This window comes from Corvus cornix, chromosome Z, assembly GCF_000738735.6.
Source record: "Corvus cornix cornix isolate S_Up_H32 chromosome Z, ASM73873v5, whole genome shotgun sequence".
Classification (NCBI taxonomy): Eukaryota; Metazoa; Chordata; class Aves; order Passeriformes; family Corvidae; genus Corvus; species Corvus cornix.
This window is the reverse complement of record NC_046357.1, coordinates 22,872,915-22,889,387: the sequence shown is the minus strand read 5'-3', so window position 1 is coordinate 22,889,387 and position 16,473 is coordinate 22,872,915. Positions and strand designations below refer to the sequence as shown.

Here is a 16,473-nt window from a genome sequence, read left to right as displayed (position 1 = left end):
TTAAGCCAGATTGCATGGGGCCACTCAGGTGCTCTTGCTGAGGCACAGATTGGTAGAAACAGCAAGCACATAATGGGTTTTTGATGTTAATCATAGTGTTTGGCGGGATTTAAGGGTCATAAGACAACAGTGGTAGAAGTGCCACCCAGAGCAGCAAATTCAGAAAATTGACGGACTGAAACTCCTCGCTTTGTCCTGACATGAAAGCACAAGACTGTCTGTAAGTGAACACCCTCTGTTCTAAAGTTTGGTTAGATCAGTTTAGGGGCTGTAATAAAATCCTTCAGCAGCACTGACAAGCATGAAGGAAGTGAGAAAAGAGGGTTGGCACTAGGACATGAAGCTGTGTAGAACACTGAAATAACAACGGTGGCAATCCCACATCACCTTAGATTCCATAAAATACGGGAGAGTTCAATAAACAATGCAAACACAGTTTTTTCTAATTTGACATTCAGTGTGATTTTGCATGCTTCATCAAGTCTCATCATTGCCTCTGACAAGAATTTTGTTCTGATAGCTGTGTTTTACAGCTACGAAGCAAAGTGGCAAAGCTGGGGCTTTTGACAATAGACTGATGAGAATTCTAGAACCTAGAAAGTAATAGAAGAAATGCAAAATCATAGAATCAAGTCAACATGTGTTTCCATTGAGATAAATGGCAATTATATGGTAAGCAGTGATACTATTTAAAAATTAGTCTAACTGCTGTTTTTCCAATCATCTTTGACTTTGAGAGACAATGCTAAAATAATACTAGTCATAATTTTGTTATTATTAAGACTAGATGTCTTGGCAATATGTTAACAACAAAAAACCAAGGAATACATATCTTCCTTGTTTATTACTCCACATTTGGAATTTGTCTAAAATATATGTCTGTAGTAAAATAAGGTTTCCTCATTTAGCACCACAGTCTTTAGCAACTCCTCTTTGCTTCTTAATAGCTTAAATTCATCTCCTTATTGGCTCCAAACTTCCATTTTGCTGCCCTGTAGAGCTTCATACAGAAAGTCACACCTCCTTACCACTTCTCACCCAATCAGCCATGTCCACTCCATCTTTTTCCACATCTCCAAGTTATTAATTTTGACATGCCCTCTCCACATGAAAAAGCTTTTTATTTTAGTGGGCTTGGCACTTGTCATGCCTTTCATTTCCAGCTTAAAAATCCAAACCACATATTTGACATAAAGAATTTTTCAGTTAACAGTCAGTTTCAAGAGCTTTTGCACTTAACCCTCAAAAATAAGTACCCTGAAATAAACCACTGGCACAACCACATGCTGACTGCAGACATTTCAAAGCTCAACTCATGCTTCCACCAGCACCAGTGGAAATATCAGAATTTACATAAGGGGGGGGCTGAATAGAAATGCATTTCACCACCAGCACCTGATCTTCAAACAGTTTGCAATCCCAACCAGAGTGCTACATCTATCTGCATGCTAAATTTCAAAGAAAAAAAATCACTGGTCCACATCAAAATATGAGAATTGGATCATTTCATTTGTATCAATGAAATTAGATAAAAACTGAATTAGACTCCTAGAAAGGTAAAGAAATTAATTTTATATTCATAAATAACAAATCAATTTGAATCACCCATTGAGCACTGCAGGATCTATAAAGACTCTTTAATTCATTTTGAGCATATTATCACCATTCCAGCAAGTCCCTCCCTTCTGACAACTTACAGCCTAGCAAACATTACTGAATTTTGGATGCAGTGGTTGTACCTGTATTGACCTGTAACTAGGAGTCCCGGGTCTGTTTCTCTGATTGTTCACAGCACACTTATGCCAAACATTCTGAGACACCCAAATACCATTCCTGACAGGTTTCCAGTGCAGTTTGCTCATTGGATCACTAAAGGCATTCCTAAGATAGCTCCAAATCCTGTCTCTCCCAATGACATGCCTTGCACTGTCGGGTAACTTCGCACTGTAGGAAGATGTAAAACAATGATAAAGGGCACAGTCCATTTTTAAATATACTAGTATGAACACACACTGTGCATGGAACAAAAAGTTCTCTGCAGAGCCCACTACAGTGGCTGACAAGGGAAAAGTCTGACAGGTCTGCATAGTAAGCACCAGTCAAGGAATTGGGCCAAGTGCTGTGCCATGGGGACGAACCCCAACAGGCAGAGAAGAACAGCCACACCTGGACTAGGCTGTTCATGCCACTGATAAGCAGCTCATATGAGCAGAGAACAGTCAATATTGTCTACTCAACTTCAGTGAGGCTTTTGACACGGTCGCTCACAACATCCTCATACACAAATTCAGGAAGTGTGGACTGAATGAGTGGACAGTGAGGTTGATTGAGAACTGGCTGAATAGCAGATGCCAGAGGGTCAAAATCAGCAGCAAAGTTGGAAGCCTGTCCCTAGCGGTGTCTCCCAAAGGTTCAATACTGGGCCCAGAACTGTTTAACTTGTTCATCCTTGACTTGTAAAAATGGGCAGATTTCTCCTCAGCAAATTCACTTACGACAAAATGCTGGGAGGAGTGACTGATAGCCCCGAGTGCTGTGCAGCCCTTCAGAAGGACCTTGACAGGATGGAGAGATGGTCAGAGAAGAACCATCTGAAATTCAGCAAAGGCAAATGCCCGGTCCTGCACCTGGGGAGAAAGGGGCTGACCTGCTGGGGGGCAGCTCTGCAGAGAAGGACCTGCGGGTCCTGGTGGACACCCAGCTGTCCATGAGCCAGCAGAGTGTCCTGGTGGCCAATGGTATCCTGGGGGGCATTAGGAAGGGCATTGCCAACAGGTCATGGAAGGCGATCCTGTCCCTCTACTCAGCCCTGGCGAGGCCCACCTGGAGAGCTGTGTCCAGTTCTGGGCTCCTCAGGACAAGAAAGACATGGAGCTCCTGGAGTGGGTCCAGCGGAGGCTACAAAGATGGTGAGGGGTCTGGAGCACCTCTTATGAGGAAAGGCTGAGGGAGCTGGGCCTGTTCAGCCTTGAGAAGAGACAACTGAGAGGGGACCTCATCAATGTATACAAGTATTGGAAGGAAGAGTGTCAAGACAATGGACTAGTGGTGGACCATCTTCTCAGTGGTGCCAAGCAATGGAACAAGAGGCAGTGGGCAGAAACTGATTCACAGGAAGTTCCACCTGAACATGAGGGAGAACTTCTTGCAAGTAACCACACACTGGAACAGCTTGACCACAGAAGTTGTGGAGTCTCCCTCACTGGAGATATTAAAGAACTGTCTAGACTCAATGCTGTGGAATGTGCTCTGGGATGACCCTGCTTGAACAGGGAGGCTGGACAACATGATACACTGTAGTCCCTTCCTATTTTACCTGTTCTGTGATTCTGTGAAGGTGACAGTTCTGGAAACACAACTGTATCAGTACTATCCTCAGGTATTGCTATTGAAATAACGTAAAGAAACATTTCTTCATGACAGCTCATGTACTTACTTTGATTGTGCTGGTGGAGGATGGTAAAGACAAAGTATTATGTGTTAGTTGTACTAGAACTAGATCAGCAACCACTTTGCAAACATCACTTCGAAATTTAGCTTATACTTCTGAAAGACATTTACAATGACCTTAGTTTCAATGCCAAGATAGCAGGTAGGTGTCAGGGCTTTACTCAAATGAAAATAATTTTAAAAAACCAGATCTCAGAATACTGCTCAGCATTTTGAAAAACTGAGCAAAAAAATGGATACCATACAGTTGGTGCAGAATTTTTGGCTCGAATTGCCTACTTTAGAGGCCTATATTTAACAGCTCAATAAAAACATTCAGAAATAAATGCTGGCTCCTACAGTTAAGAAGCATGTAATCAAAGAGTAGCAACCAGTGTTTGTTAAGAGCTAGTTATTTCAGCATGACCTTTTTTTAATGAAAAATTTTCCTTACATGGTACCCAAATGAACTGGTAGGGTTCAATGCCTTCAAAACCTATGTGTGAAACAAGAACTAGAAAAGCCTTCCTCACTCACACCTTTGCATAAATGTCCTAACAGGTATTAAATGTAAAAAACCAAGCCCCAGTGTTTCTGTATCCACGAAAAAAACAGTGGCCAAAACCAAGCAGGTTCATTAGCTACTTACAGAATGGCTGCATTGCAAAGTCAGTTTTAAAGAAAGCTGCATTTAAAGACATTTTATAGCTGTATGATAAACATGGTGTCGTCTTCTCAAACTGCAGCACTTAAGTGCTCACATGTTTATGTCCAAAAGAGGCTTAACTGAAGCATCACATATTAGTCCACATAGCAGAAACTGCCATTTCCCACTCACTAAAAGACTTGGTTACAAACAGACTGGTTAATCTAGTAAATAGAATGCCATGAGCAGGAAGTACTCATAACATACTTAACTGCAAAAATTTTTCCAGTGTTACAAGCAAATGAAGAGTAACTGTTCTTCAGGAAGGTGAATGGCATAGATGTAAGACAAAATGATTTAGGGTTCCCTGAATAAGCAAAGTCTTGGGTTTTACAAAAACATTAGCCAGTGGCAGAAGTACCAAGACAAAAAGACAAGATGGTGGAGCAGAAGGTAACCTTTACAAGATCTAGATGTGTATTCAATCTGTAAAGGCTGACTTAGTGTAAGTGATTTGAGGAGTACCATGTCCATCTCTGAGCACTCAAGACCAGCAGTATCCATTAAATGTTGGATTTACTGTTGTAACTAAGGAGGAGAAGAGAAGAGGTCTTCAAATGTATTTTAATGCCAAGTAAAATTGTTCTTTTTAAGAACAACTGGGGAAGAAGCAGATTGTCTTTCCTTGTCTAACTTCACCCCAGAATAATATTAATTCTCCAATCCTGCTAACAATAAAAGTGGCATATAGAAAAGGCCCCTATAATACTCTTCATCATTCCCTCCCAGTAATAGAACTATTCTAGCTTTTGTTGCAGTCTGATTTTAAAAACTGTAATTGATGAGGAGAAAAGGAGAAGTTTTTGTTGGTTTGTTTTCATTTAAGGTCACCAAATACATAACTCAGTAAAAACTACTTCAGATCTCAAGTGGCCCATTAAGATCCAATGTAAGAGACATGGGCAGCATTTACATTCAGATGTGAGGTTATCTTAGGGAATCTAGTGTTCAGTGCTCATTTCACAAAATTCAGCCAAAATAGACCATTATATAATCATTACTTCAGCACCTGTGTCTTTTTCGTGAAAACTTCTGAAAGATCCTGTGAATTTTACTATCATGCATAGCCAGACATGCTGAGCTGTGCAGTGCTTCTGAGAACCATGAGTACCTAGAATTCAAATCAGCAGGACACCACCTATTCCCAAGCACTGCTAACTGTTTCCTTGTAGAAACCAGTTCCTCTAAATGTCTAGATGTAGAAAAGGGACATACACTTGATTGCTAAAAAAAGCACTTGGAAATCAGTATGCAGAAGCTGAATGTAAATTAATCCAACAGAAGTGTTCTTGTCTAATTGCAGGTTAACTTTTTAGTCACACACAGTCAGTGAAAAACCCAGCGCAAAATCACAGGTATTCTGGTTAAAGCCAATCATCCAAATATCTGCTTAGGACCCCAGTTTACTGCATACAGTCATTTGACAACAGAGATACACAGCACGTATTATTGCATATGCTTATTTTTGTAAGCATGAAAAGTACCCTAGGACACCTGCCATGGCTGCGTATTCCACAGTAAGTCATACTGGAGAAAGCACTGTTTTCTCCAATATCACACAGTACATTCTTTTAGAATTTTGTACAGGCAAGCCAGGGCTAGCAGTCTGTTGGAAATTAACAGGCCTAAGAAGTAGGAATTGTGAGAATACATGTCAAAGATGATTTATTTCACCAATACTTCACTGTAAAGCGTTGACCATTTAAAGCTCATTTCTCAGTTTTCAAAACTCAAAGAAGACCTCATCATATGTCCTATTACAAGAAGAGTTTCAAGATTGACTGTGGATCCAAGACTACAGCATACTATTTACAGAATAAGTAATTTAAAAGCATTTTACAAACCCGAATTCTATACTCAGCAATATTACCTAGTACAGTTTGGGCTTAGGGATTTTGTTTGTTTGGGTTTGGCTTTGGTGTTGTTTTGTTTTACTACAAAATACACTATTCAAAGTGGAAAAAATAACATTTCTCAATAAGCTGAGATTCAAGCTAGTGAGCAATCACAAAAAACCTTTCCAGACCTGAGCTTTCAAGACTGAGGATCAAAGTTCAACACAGGTAGATCTGAGTTCAGATCTTTGTGAACATTTCCCACCAGAATAAACAGACACTGCTGTAGCAAAAGGTAGCTCTATCCTACCTGTAGTGGCCCTTCCCTTGTGCACACCCCTATATTTGCCGTCAGATAGGTTACAGTACTGACATAGTTCACTGCACAAACATGGGTGCTGTAGCAGACAAGTGGAAGAAGCAGTGCTTTACTTCTGTAGTTCCCACCATTTCGTGGCAGGATCTGTGAAAATTTAACAATCAGGATGTCGGCAAAGAGCACAGCCACAAACATCAACAAAACAGTGCCTGTGAATCATTTGCATGTATGTGGAAGAAGAAGAAAAACCTGAAGGAGCTATGTATTTCAAGTTTTCCTCTCCCGTTACAGCAAATGAGTGATGCAGTCTGCTTAAGTTAGCTAACTTGATAACTGTAACTAAAAAAACCCAAAATCATGACTAGTTACTGCAAATGTCAAAATATGCTTGTATCTGGCAATCCACCATCGTCTATTGCATGTTTAAACAGTATCTTTCTAGACTAATTTTTTAACAATGACTGACATTCATCACTACTTGCCACCAAAGAAGCGTATCAGAGTGCATTCTGTTGCCAGAAGCATGATTGTGATGCAGTTCCCAAAAATCAATATAGTACTGAAACACAGTTCCATTACTTCACAGAATGGAGTAATGCCACTACCAGGACACTGTGTAGACAAAACAGAGCTCACCACTGCATAGTGCAAGGCCCAGGTAGAATAAACCCACAGCTCCCTCTAGCCTCTTCTCCCCTCTAATCTTTCTGTCCTGAACACAATACTAATTTTGATGGCTCTCACATGGCTGAGCCTTGGGAAATTTTAAAAACTTTATACAGAATGGGGAAAAGAAGCCTACCATCAAAACTGGATATAAAAGCAGATTTTTCACAATGCAAGGCTTTCACACCCATTACACCTTACGTTTAAGACTGAATATATCTGAAAAAGCCTTGCAGGAAAAACAGCACAAAACCCTGAACTAGAAAGCATGCTCTTCGAAATTTTTTTTACAGAAAGCTTTCACCTAAGTAGGGCTTTTAAATAGGGCATTTAAATACATGTTTCATGGTATCTTTAAAAAAGAAGAAAAAAATAAGAAGAGGTGGATTCTGGGTTTTTCTCCACTTTAAAAAATACAGAACACTTTGTTTCTTTGTTCACTGTCACAGTTACCTGTTATTAACACTATAACTACACACATGGAGAAGCCTGAGATTCTTCTTCAATGAAAGACTGTCTCTGATACAAAGTGCACATTGTTAAAACACAGGCATATAGATACAAACTCATGCAAGGTCCTTTCCAGACCTAGTCTCAGCCTGGCTGGGTATCAATACACCACACTGGTTTCCTTACTAAGCATCTCTTAACTTGTAACTTTTGAACTAGCAGAGACCTTGGTCCTTGGTAATTACTTTAGGCCTCAACAGCTTCAAAATTACCTATATATCTAAAGGAGAAGAAGAACTAAGTTCTAACCTGGTTTAAGTATCTGCAATGTTTAGATGGTCAGTGATCTGGAATACATTGGAAAACCATAGCCTCAACTAAAATGATGTCCAAGGCAATCAGAATATATACTAATCAGAAACTACTGGTAAATCAGTGTTACATCATAAGATAATGCTCTTCTCTGAAGTACACTAATGTCTAGACACAGATTTGAAAAGCAATGATTTAAAGAGTGACTAGCTAAGACCTTTAAATCAAACCAGTTTTAAAAGACAAACATATTTAATAAATGTTTTGCAACAAAAATTCCCATTAAAATGGTATCTAAATTCTACTTAAAACTTTTACTAACTAGCAGGCAGAGCTCTAGTTAAGTGTCATTGCTCTAGTTAAGTGTCATTGCCTTCCCTGATCAAAAGTGCTGACCTGTTACAGAATTACAAGCCATTGCAATCTCTGTGGCTCCAAGACTCTGTATTTTCTCAGATTTTGGCTCAACATCTAATTGAGCCCTGCAAAGATAATGGTTACTGTGGTAGGGCAAGCACTGTTTGGGAAAAAGAAATCACAAGAACACACACACACAAAGAACACACACACATCTGATGTTTGCCTTGAAGCACTGAGAATAAAAATTATCTCAACATGATGAATGGGAAGGACTTAAATGTTTCTTTTCAGCAGAGTTAGGATTTTTCCTAAAGGGTTGGCCTATAAAATCCTAATAATGCATGGAAGTACCAAACCAGATTAATTGAAACCATAAGTCATTACAAATACCTTCTCTAGATCAGCAATCATCCCCTCATGATGATCAGGACACTCATTTATGTGTTGCCAGGCCAGAAGATCTGGTTCAGATTTCTCATGCTTGTTTTGCAGTCATAAAATGACTGTGACTGAATATAATTTAAGCATGGTAGAGGTCTACACATATTGTTGCCAGCAAAGTAGTTTATTAACCATTTCAGGCTGATTTACATACAGTCTGTCTTGGTATCTATACATTACTAATTCTTTACAGATAATCAAGTTTTGTTGGTGTTATCCGTAGAACTTGTTAAGACTCTCCATTCTGCTACAGAAGACAACATAAAGTATTTTGCTGCCATTGCTTTCACACAATAGGCATCTTGTTTTACCTCTGAGATAGCAAGATGGCCAGGACTTGCAGTAATGCTGAACTAGTGCCAAGATGCTACACCTTCTGCTCTATTATCTGCAGTATTTGTGTCAGAGGAGCACAGCTGATGAAAGCGTTGCTAAAACAAAGTTTTGGGAAAGCTACCATAAAGTCTTGTGGAAGGAAAACAGGTTAAAGAATTTGAGCCTAGACAAATTCAATGATCAGTAATGCTTCTGGCTCTCAACAGCTTTATAGTGTTCATGTACTGCAACCCAGATCCAGAAAGCAAACAAACATTTCAGGACAAGGCTGCAGTTTGTCCTGTTTAAAGAAATGGGTTTGACTAACTCCACATACTTCAAACAGTGTAAGAGCTAGGAGTGGATCAACCAGCTGCAGATTACCAAAAATTAAAATACTTATTTCTAAGCAAGTACAGCACCAAAAAATATACCCTAAGGTACTAATCTTTCTCAATAATCTCCAGCCATTTTAAGAACCCTAGTATTCTAATTCTGCCATCTCAAACTGACACATTTCATAACCACCTTTACGAAGATAACATACTAAATATAGTCCAACAAAACTGAAGATGAAGCCTTTATAAAGACACCTTAATTAACATGACATGACAGAGATGAGCACATCTTACAGAAGCTTTTGCCTTGTAATTCCTTATAATCCAGCATGAGTGATGGGAAAAGCAAGTATTAAATTTTGATATTTATCCACAGCCATCATGTAAAGGCCATCATGTAAAGAAATTATGGAGAGACTACCCATTAATAAATCAGGAATTAATACTTGAGATTATGTCTAACAGGACATCAATGTCTGCATCCCTACCAGAATTCACAGCTGTGCAGCTTCCCCACTGTGTCTGGCAAGAAGTGTATTCATTCCAGCCTAAACAACAACTGCATCACAGTCCACTAACAAAATCTCTACTTTCCCTGCTCACAGATCGAAGTACAAGCAGTACCAGTGACAACAAAAATATGGCAATGGTTCCAGCTTTAACAGTACTTACCTGGTCAATGCATACAACAGCCTAAACTGCCAATATAAATCCTGAGTATGCTTTAGAGCTGTTTCTTGAGGATTTTTAATGCAATCAGACTTCTGCTCAAAGAAGACTGATTGTGCAGTACTGACAATGAACACATGAATACATGTTATCAACTAGGACAGAACATAGTTTTTACACAAAATTCATGTTTCCCTATTAAAGAATGCTATATTGTAGCTGGTCAACCCAACAAAAGGTTGTCCACAATGGTTATACCACTCAACAGTAACTATTGATAGGAACTTTTCTTCATGCAACAGGAATGAGGAACTGGGAGAAGTCACACAGACTGGCAGATAGAGAAACAAAACTGGACATTCTGTGTGTCTGGCCTATACAATCCAAAGGGCTTGATTCACTTACCTTCCCCTGTGAGACGAGAGACACCCACAAACATACAGAATACAGCAGTAAGAAAGTGTCGTGAACTACTCTACAGACCATTTCTCTAGTTTCAAGTTTCCCAAAAAAATGTTTAATAGCAGCATGGCCCAGAGCCCAGTTACTCACCAGCTGGTTTCCATCACATACCCAGTGCATAATTACCTGGCTTGCCTGATGGTATTCCACGTGCCGAACAGTCTGAACTACACCAGCAGAACAGTGAATTCTTCATTATATGAAATCAGACTAAGAAAGCCACTGCTGGTTTGGCAAGCCAGCTTCCCCACCCCAAATTTTCTGTGTTCTAACCATTGAAATAGGTAAACTCTCCACCAGCCAGGTACTACAAGATCACTCTACAAGCTTACACAGCATAGGAGTTTCCATTAAGTACTGAATATAATACACAGACCCTCATGTGACCCAGGTACATTGAATTATCAATGATTTTGCAACTTTGTTCTAGAACACTCAATTTTTAGACCTTAGTAGATTATAGAGTATCAACTGCTGAATTAAAAGGCCAGTGTACCTTGGTGTAGAAATACTCTGAAATCCATAGGCACTTGCATTTAGAAATTAATAAAAAACAGCTACTGAATCAAGACCTGTGCTCTGAACAGTAACAAACGTCTGATATGCAACCACAGATCCACTAAGTGGATGCTGGCCTTGGCTTGGGTGTGCTCACTCAGATATAGAGAGATGGGGGCTTACCAGTAACACATTCCTACATTTCAGGGTCTATTGTCCCTTTTAGAAGATGATCTGTAAAGGAATTCTATATTGCAATACCCCAATGTATACTGTCTAAAATGTCTTTAAAGTATTTGCTAGTAAATTTCATCTTCTTAACCTTAATGTACCAAGATACTACTCAAGTCATCAACAACTGTGGTTCTTAAGATTATTTCAACTCTCTAGAGATAGGGATTTGTACTGTTTATTAAGAAGCTATGACACTAAAACACCAGCAGAACTGGAGTTCTGGAGACAGAATGTTTGCTCCTCTTCAACAGTTCCCTGGATTTGTAATATGATACACTTAACTCGAATATCTACAAACACAGTACTGATTTTAAATAAATGAGAGGGTTTCCATTATTTTAATTTTACATAATCCTATGTCTGACTAGCAGTTTTAGGTATATATCAAAAAAAAATATAATATCATTTAGCCTTTTGGCAGAGTTTTGAAACATCATTTTCTTGGATATGTAGACAGCTGCAAGTCTGGGTTTATTCTGTTTGAATTTTTTTAATGGAAGAGAAGACACCAGAAAAATAAAAACTAGCCTAAGGAGTAAGGAGTCATTCCTTCCTACATCTTGTACTGTGACCCACAGTGATAGGGCAGAGACAAGGATGCAGCTGTTATCACCACACATGCAAGGAAGTTAATAAATTGAAGAATCCAAGTGTCCTAGACAGCTTGAGGAAACAGACATCTGTAACTCCCATAGTAATATGCCAGTTTCACATCCTAATTCCTAAGTGACCAAAACACAAAGGACATGATTTGTAACTTTTGTAGACTTTGAACTACTGTCATAAAATCTAACTAAAACAGTGTCTTTTTAATGCTCTGAAAATCTGCCTTCAACTTGCAGTTTGCCAGATCATACCAGGTTTCTGTTGCTTTGGAACATGTATGAGTTCCATTCCACTATCAGACAAGCTCGGCAGCATGGACTATTTTTTCGTATCACTATACAAATTCCTAAGGATACGACTGTGCAAAGTTTTCATAGGTATCTATGTCGCTTTTTTATCTACCAATTTCTATGAGATCTGACTAATTTTACAGATTTTATTCCTTCTCATTTCACTAAACCCTCAAGTGGATTCCCCAGTTTACTAGGGAACCTGCTGTGAAGCCGATTTCCTTAGAGCCTTCTTCAATTTATTGAGAAATTCACACGTTGTTCGAAATTCTCAGAAGACTCCAGAAGAGTGAAAGCGAGCCTTCGCTGTTCTGGAATTTCCCCCTAGCGCACTGAGTTTAAACCACTCGTTCTCAGGTCTGAACATCGCCTAACAACCCAGAAAAGGTCCTCACGGTGGGGAACTGGGAGCCGAGACGGCTCTTCCAGAATTCCGATGTGGCTACTACGGCGGAGACAAACCTCTGCAGATCGTGGTGCGCCCCTCACGGATCGCGGTGCTCTCCCCTCACCGGGCTGATGCACAGCACCGACTGCAGCAGGATTCCTGCTGCTGGCGCACCCCACCAGTGAGACGCCTCGGCTCCGTGCGCATCCAGCAGCGCCCACAGCTCCGCGGGCAGCCGCTCCCACCCCCAGCCCCGGCACCAGCCCGGCGGCCCCCGCGACATCCTTACCCCATGGCGGCCGGCAGCGCCTGGCACCGGTGGTGCCGCGTCCCCGGGGCGCTCCTCGCCGCGCCGGCAGCTCTGCAGCCCCGTGGCAGCGGGGGCCGCTGCTCTGGGCTCGCCGCAGCTGCCGGGGGCCGAACGGGGCCGCCCGCGCCCTAGGGAGCGCCCCCCGCGGGCCGGGCTCCCATGGCCACCGGCTCCGCCGGGCGCCCGCAGGCAGCGGCTCCGGGCCCCGGGAGGGCGGCAGCGGCGACTTCGGGGACTGACGGATCCCCTCCTGCAGGAGAACGGGGAGGCGCTCGCCTTCTCTGCGAAAGGCTGGCGGCGGCTGCGGCGCTTCTCGCCGGGACGTGCGCGGCCGCGGAGGGCTCTGTGTGCCTCAGAGGCGGAGCGGGATGGGGCAGGCGGTGCGCACAGAGCTCCACACCACCGCTCCCCCTAGCACGGCCGCCAGCAGCGTGGCGGGCACGGATGCATTTTCCCCAGAAGGCAGAGCGAGCCGTGGCACCGGCGCTGGCATCGGACTCCCGGCAAGAGGCCGCTACCGACGAGCTGCGGCCGCGCGTCGCCCGCGGGCACCGGGGCGCCGCGTTCCCCCGATCCGCCCCCCCGCCCACCCCCGGCTGCGGAGATGCGGGGCGCCGCTCCTCCTTCCCGCGGCGGCGGGCCCGCTCCTCGCCGTCACGCCTTCTTCTGCAGCGAACGGGCGGGCATCGTCCTGGGGCGCGGCGGATCGGTCACTGACAGCGAGCGGCGGGAGGGGCTGCCGCCGTCGAGCCCGCGCTGTTCTGCGGCGGGGCCACGGGCTCAGCCCCGCCAGTGGGACAGAGGGAGGGAGCGATGGCCGCTTCAGGCGGTGCCCGGCTGCTCCGGCGCCACCGAGCCGCTGCCTGCGCCCGCTCGCATCCCCCGCCTCCGCCTCACACCTCCGCCACCGCCCGCTCGTCCCCTCGCGGCGGGCAGGCGCAGCCGCCGCGCGGAGCCCGCTCCTCCGTCCCGCTCCTCCTTCCCGGGGAACGGGAAGGGAAGAGGCGAGAGGAGCGGAGTGGAGCCGCGCCCTGCCCTACAGCCCCGCGCCGCACGCAGCCAGCGAGCTCCTGCCCGCGGCGGCACCTGCCCGCTCTGCCTCCATCCTCCGCCCGGGGAGCTTTAAATAGAACACGTCACCGCGCTCCCCTACGCACCGACGTCACGCCCCGCTCCCGGCGCTGACGTCACCGGGGTGCGGAGGATGATGTCAGAGTGGTTCACGCCGCCGGAAGCTCTTCTATAATAGGGAACGGCGGCGGGGGGGAGCGGAGCTGGGAGGGCTCGGGGTGCTGGCGGCGCCCGGGCCGCCTCCTCCCGCCCCCGGCCCCTGCGGCGCCGTCTCCACGGCAACGCCGCGCCCGGCGACTCGGGCCGGTGTCACGGAGTCACGGGCGAAGGCGGCGCGGAGCCCGCTCTGGAACGTGGCTGCTGCAACTTCCCAGCCCTCTGCCTTGCCAAAACACGGGCCCGCGTCCCTCTGCTCTGCGGACACTCTGCAGACACTCAACACAGACAGCGTTACCGGAAAAACGAGGAAGAAACACGGCAGCCATTCTAAAACTGTCCCCCCAAAAATGCAGATTCCAGCACATCCACGCTAGTACTATCGCAAAGAAAGAGCCAGCACTGTAAGCTGGATAGGACCTACAATATTTGGCTCAGCTCTTCAGTTGTGCCATGCAAACAGCATGCTTCTAATCCATCAGAGTTGCCCAAGCTCCAGCACCACGTATTATCTTGCAGGGATATACCTCATCTTAGGTTCTGCAAATACTTCCATTAACTCCCTGAGATTCCCTAAATTTGTAAACATTAGGTTTAATTGCTCCAATACACTGCCAGGGATATTGGGATGCCCCAGGTGGAACATGCTCCTTGCAAGGATGTCTTTCAGTATTTTCATGGTATTTTCTGCTTAAGTGAGGTTGTAGCTACCAGAGGCTTATTAAACTACAGTGAGCATAAGAGGAAGATATTGATACAACACTAGATGCCAATCTCCACATAAAAATTGAAGAAGCCCAGAGTATTACCAATGTATATTACAGACTTGTAAAGCACGACAAAAATAGCCATGTTAAAGATGTCGCTTTAACAAAGGGTTGTTTGTCCTCTCATAGAACCTCTACTACTTGGGACCAAGTGTATCCCAGGAAGAGTCTGGAATAAAAGACAGCTAAAGCAGTCACCTAACAATCTGATTTTCCAGAGTCAGGGTGCATATTTCCAAAAGTTAATTTACAGATGCATGTTTTACAGACTCTTGTTTCAACATTTTGACCTCTAAAAGTAATCAGCCATGGGAAAAGCAAGAATGAGAAATTAAGGCAAACCTCCTCCAATCACAAACAACCATAAGAAACCCAGCATGAATCATTACTATGGGAGTAGCAGCAAGGCATACTGCCTCCTGAGGCAGAAAAGAACAGCTTCCTCAGTTGCCCATTTCTCATTTCCCACACACCACCTCATAAGCTCAGTGAAGGCACTGAGCTAAAAAGACTTTAGTCTGAGTGGCAACAGTCTAAGGTTAGTTGTGTGCAATGCTCAGAACCTGCATAGTTAAAATGAGGCTGCGTTACTTAGCTGGATGGCAATTGCTGTGGTTGGGCTTCACCTGCTAGCTCTGAAATATGAAGTTCTATGTATTTTCCACTAAAAATCAAACTATGTGTACAGGCTTCCATCATAACACCAAGGTATTCTCTGGTGTTGGAGTCGGGGGGCGGGGGGGGGGGGGGGGGTGAAGATGTAGTTCCACAACAGTTCCTTCTTCTATATCATTAGAGTGAAAAAGATCAAAATTAATGCAGACTAGGCAAGCGTAAACAAGTAGCTTATATGTACATATTCATTCATCTAGGAGTCTATATTCATTAGCTTCTAAAAGTCTGAAATGATACTCTGCATGCAGTAATGACAGGTCAACAGCAAGGAAACTAAGGCTTTAATTTCACATATGAATAACTGTTGCATCAGCTTTAGTCTTTCAGCTCAAGCTCACACAGTAATGCAAATGCTTTAGTATTTCATTACTTTCACAGTTTTTTGTTTAGATATCACAAAGATGATTCCATCTGCCTCTGCATTTCACCTTGTTCACATATTTGTCTTGCATGAAGTATACTTTTCTACAGCATGGGTACAAACCCAGAAATCCCCAAGAATGAAGATAAAAGAGAAAAATATAAAAGAAGCCAAATACACACTGAACCCTGGGGTGTGTTCACTTGAGAATCAGAGGTGTGAACAGAATCATGGGCAAAGAAACGTGGAATACCAAGACTGTCCTTATTGGCTTGTGAAATAAATGACCTGTATATTTCATGCTCTTCTATAAGTAATAAAATATGAGTACTGGGAAAGATAAGATCCTGAGTAGGGGAACAGAGCTCTAGGGACAAAGAAAGCTTCACTCCAAGAAAATCTGATGATTCATCTTTTTTTTTTCATTCTTAATTCTTCACTTAAACAGTGTTTATCTATTAACACATTTAAGTGTAGACAGTCCACCTAATTGATTACTTCTCTTCCATATTTATTGCTACATTTCCTCCAGTTCTGACAGGTTTCTCTAAGATTTAAGCTTTGTCTCAATTACACCCTTTTATAATTTTGATTAGTTTCCGGGTTGATTTTGTTGAGTTAACATTATTTGTCTTGTGGGGAAAGCCTCTGTTTATACTTGCCAGGCTTACTGAAATCCCTTTTCTGTCTTGCCATTCCCTAAATTAATATATGATACAAAAACATGGTGATCTATGTCAGCTAAGGTGGAACTGTACATACAGATACAAAGTAAGCAAGGTGATTAATCATAGATATTAACAGGAGAAATACAC

General features: G+C 43.2%; 1 protein-coding gene across 1 annotated transcript in view; it reads right to left on the bottom strand.

The window, feature by feature from the left end:
- HOMER1 (homer scaffold protein 1) overlaps positions 1-12,746 on the bottom strand; it is a 102,159-nt gene extending 89,413 nt beyond the window's left edge. Inside the window, exon 1 of the mRNA XM_039566791.1 lies at positions 12,608-12,746. Coding sequence (XP_039422725.1) covers positions 12,608-12,612 — 5 coding nt within the window. The 5' untranslated portion in view covers positions 12,613-12,746. The remainder of the gene's footprint in view (positions 1-12,607) is intronic.
- Between the last annotated feature and the right edge of the window lie 3,727 nt (positions 12,747-16,473).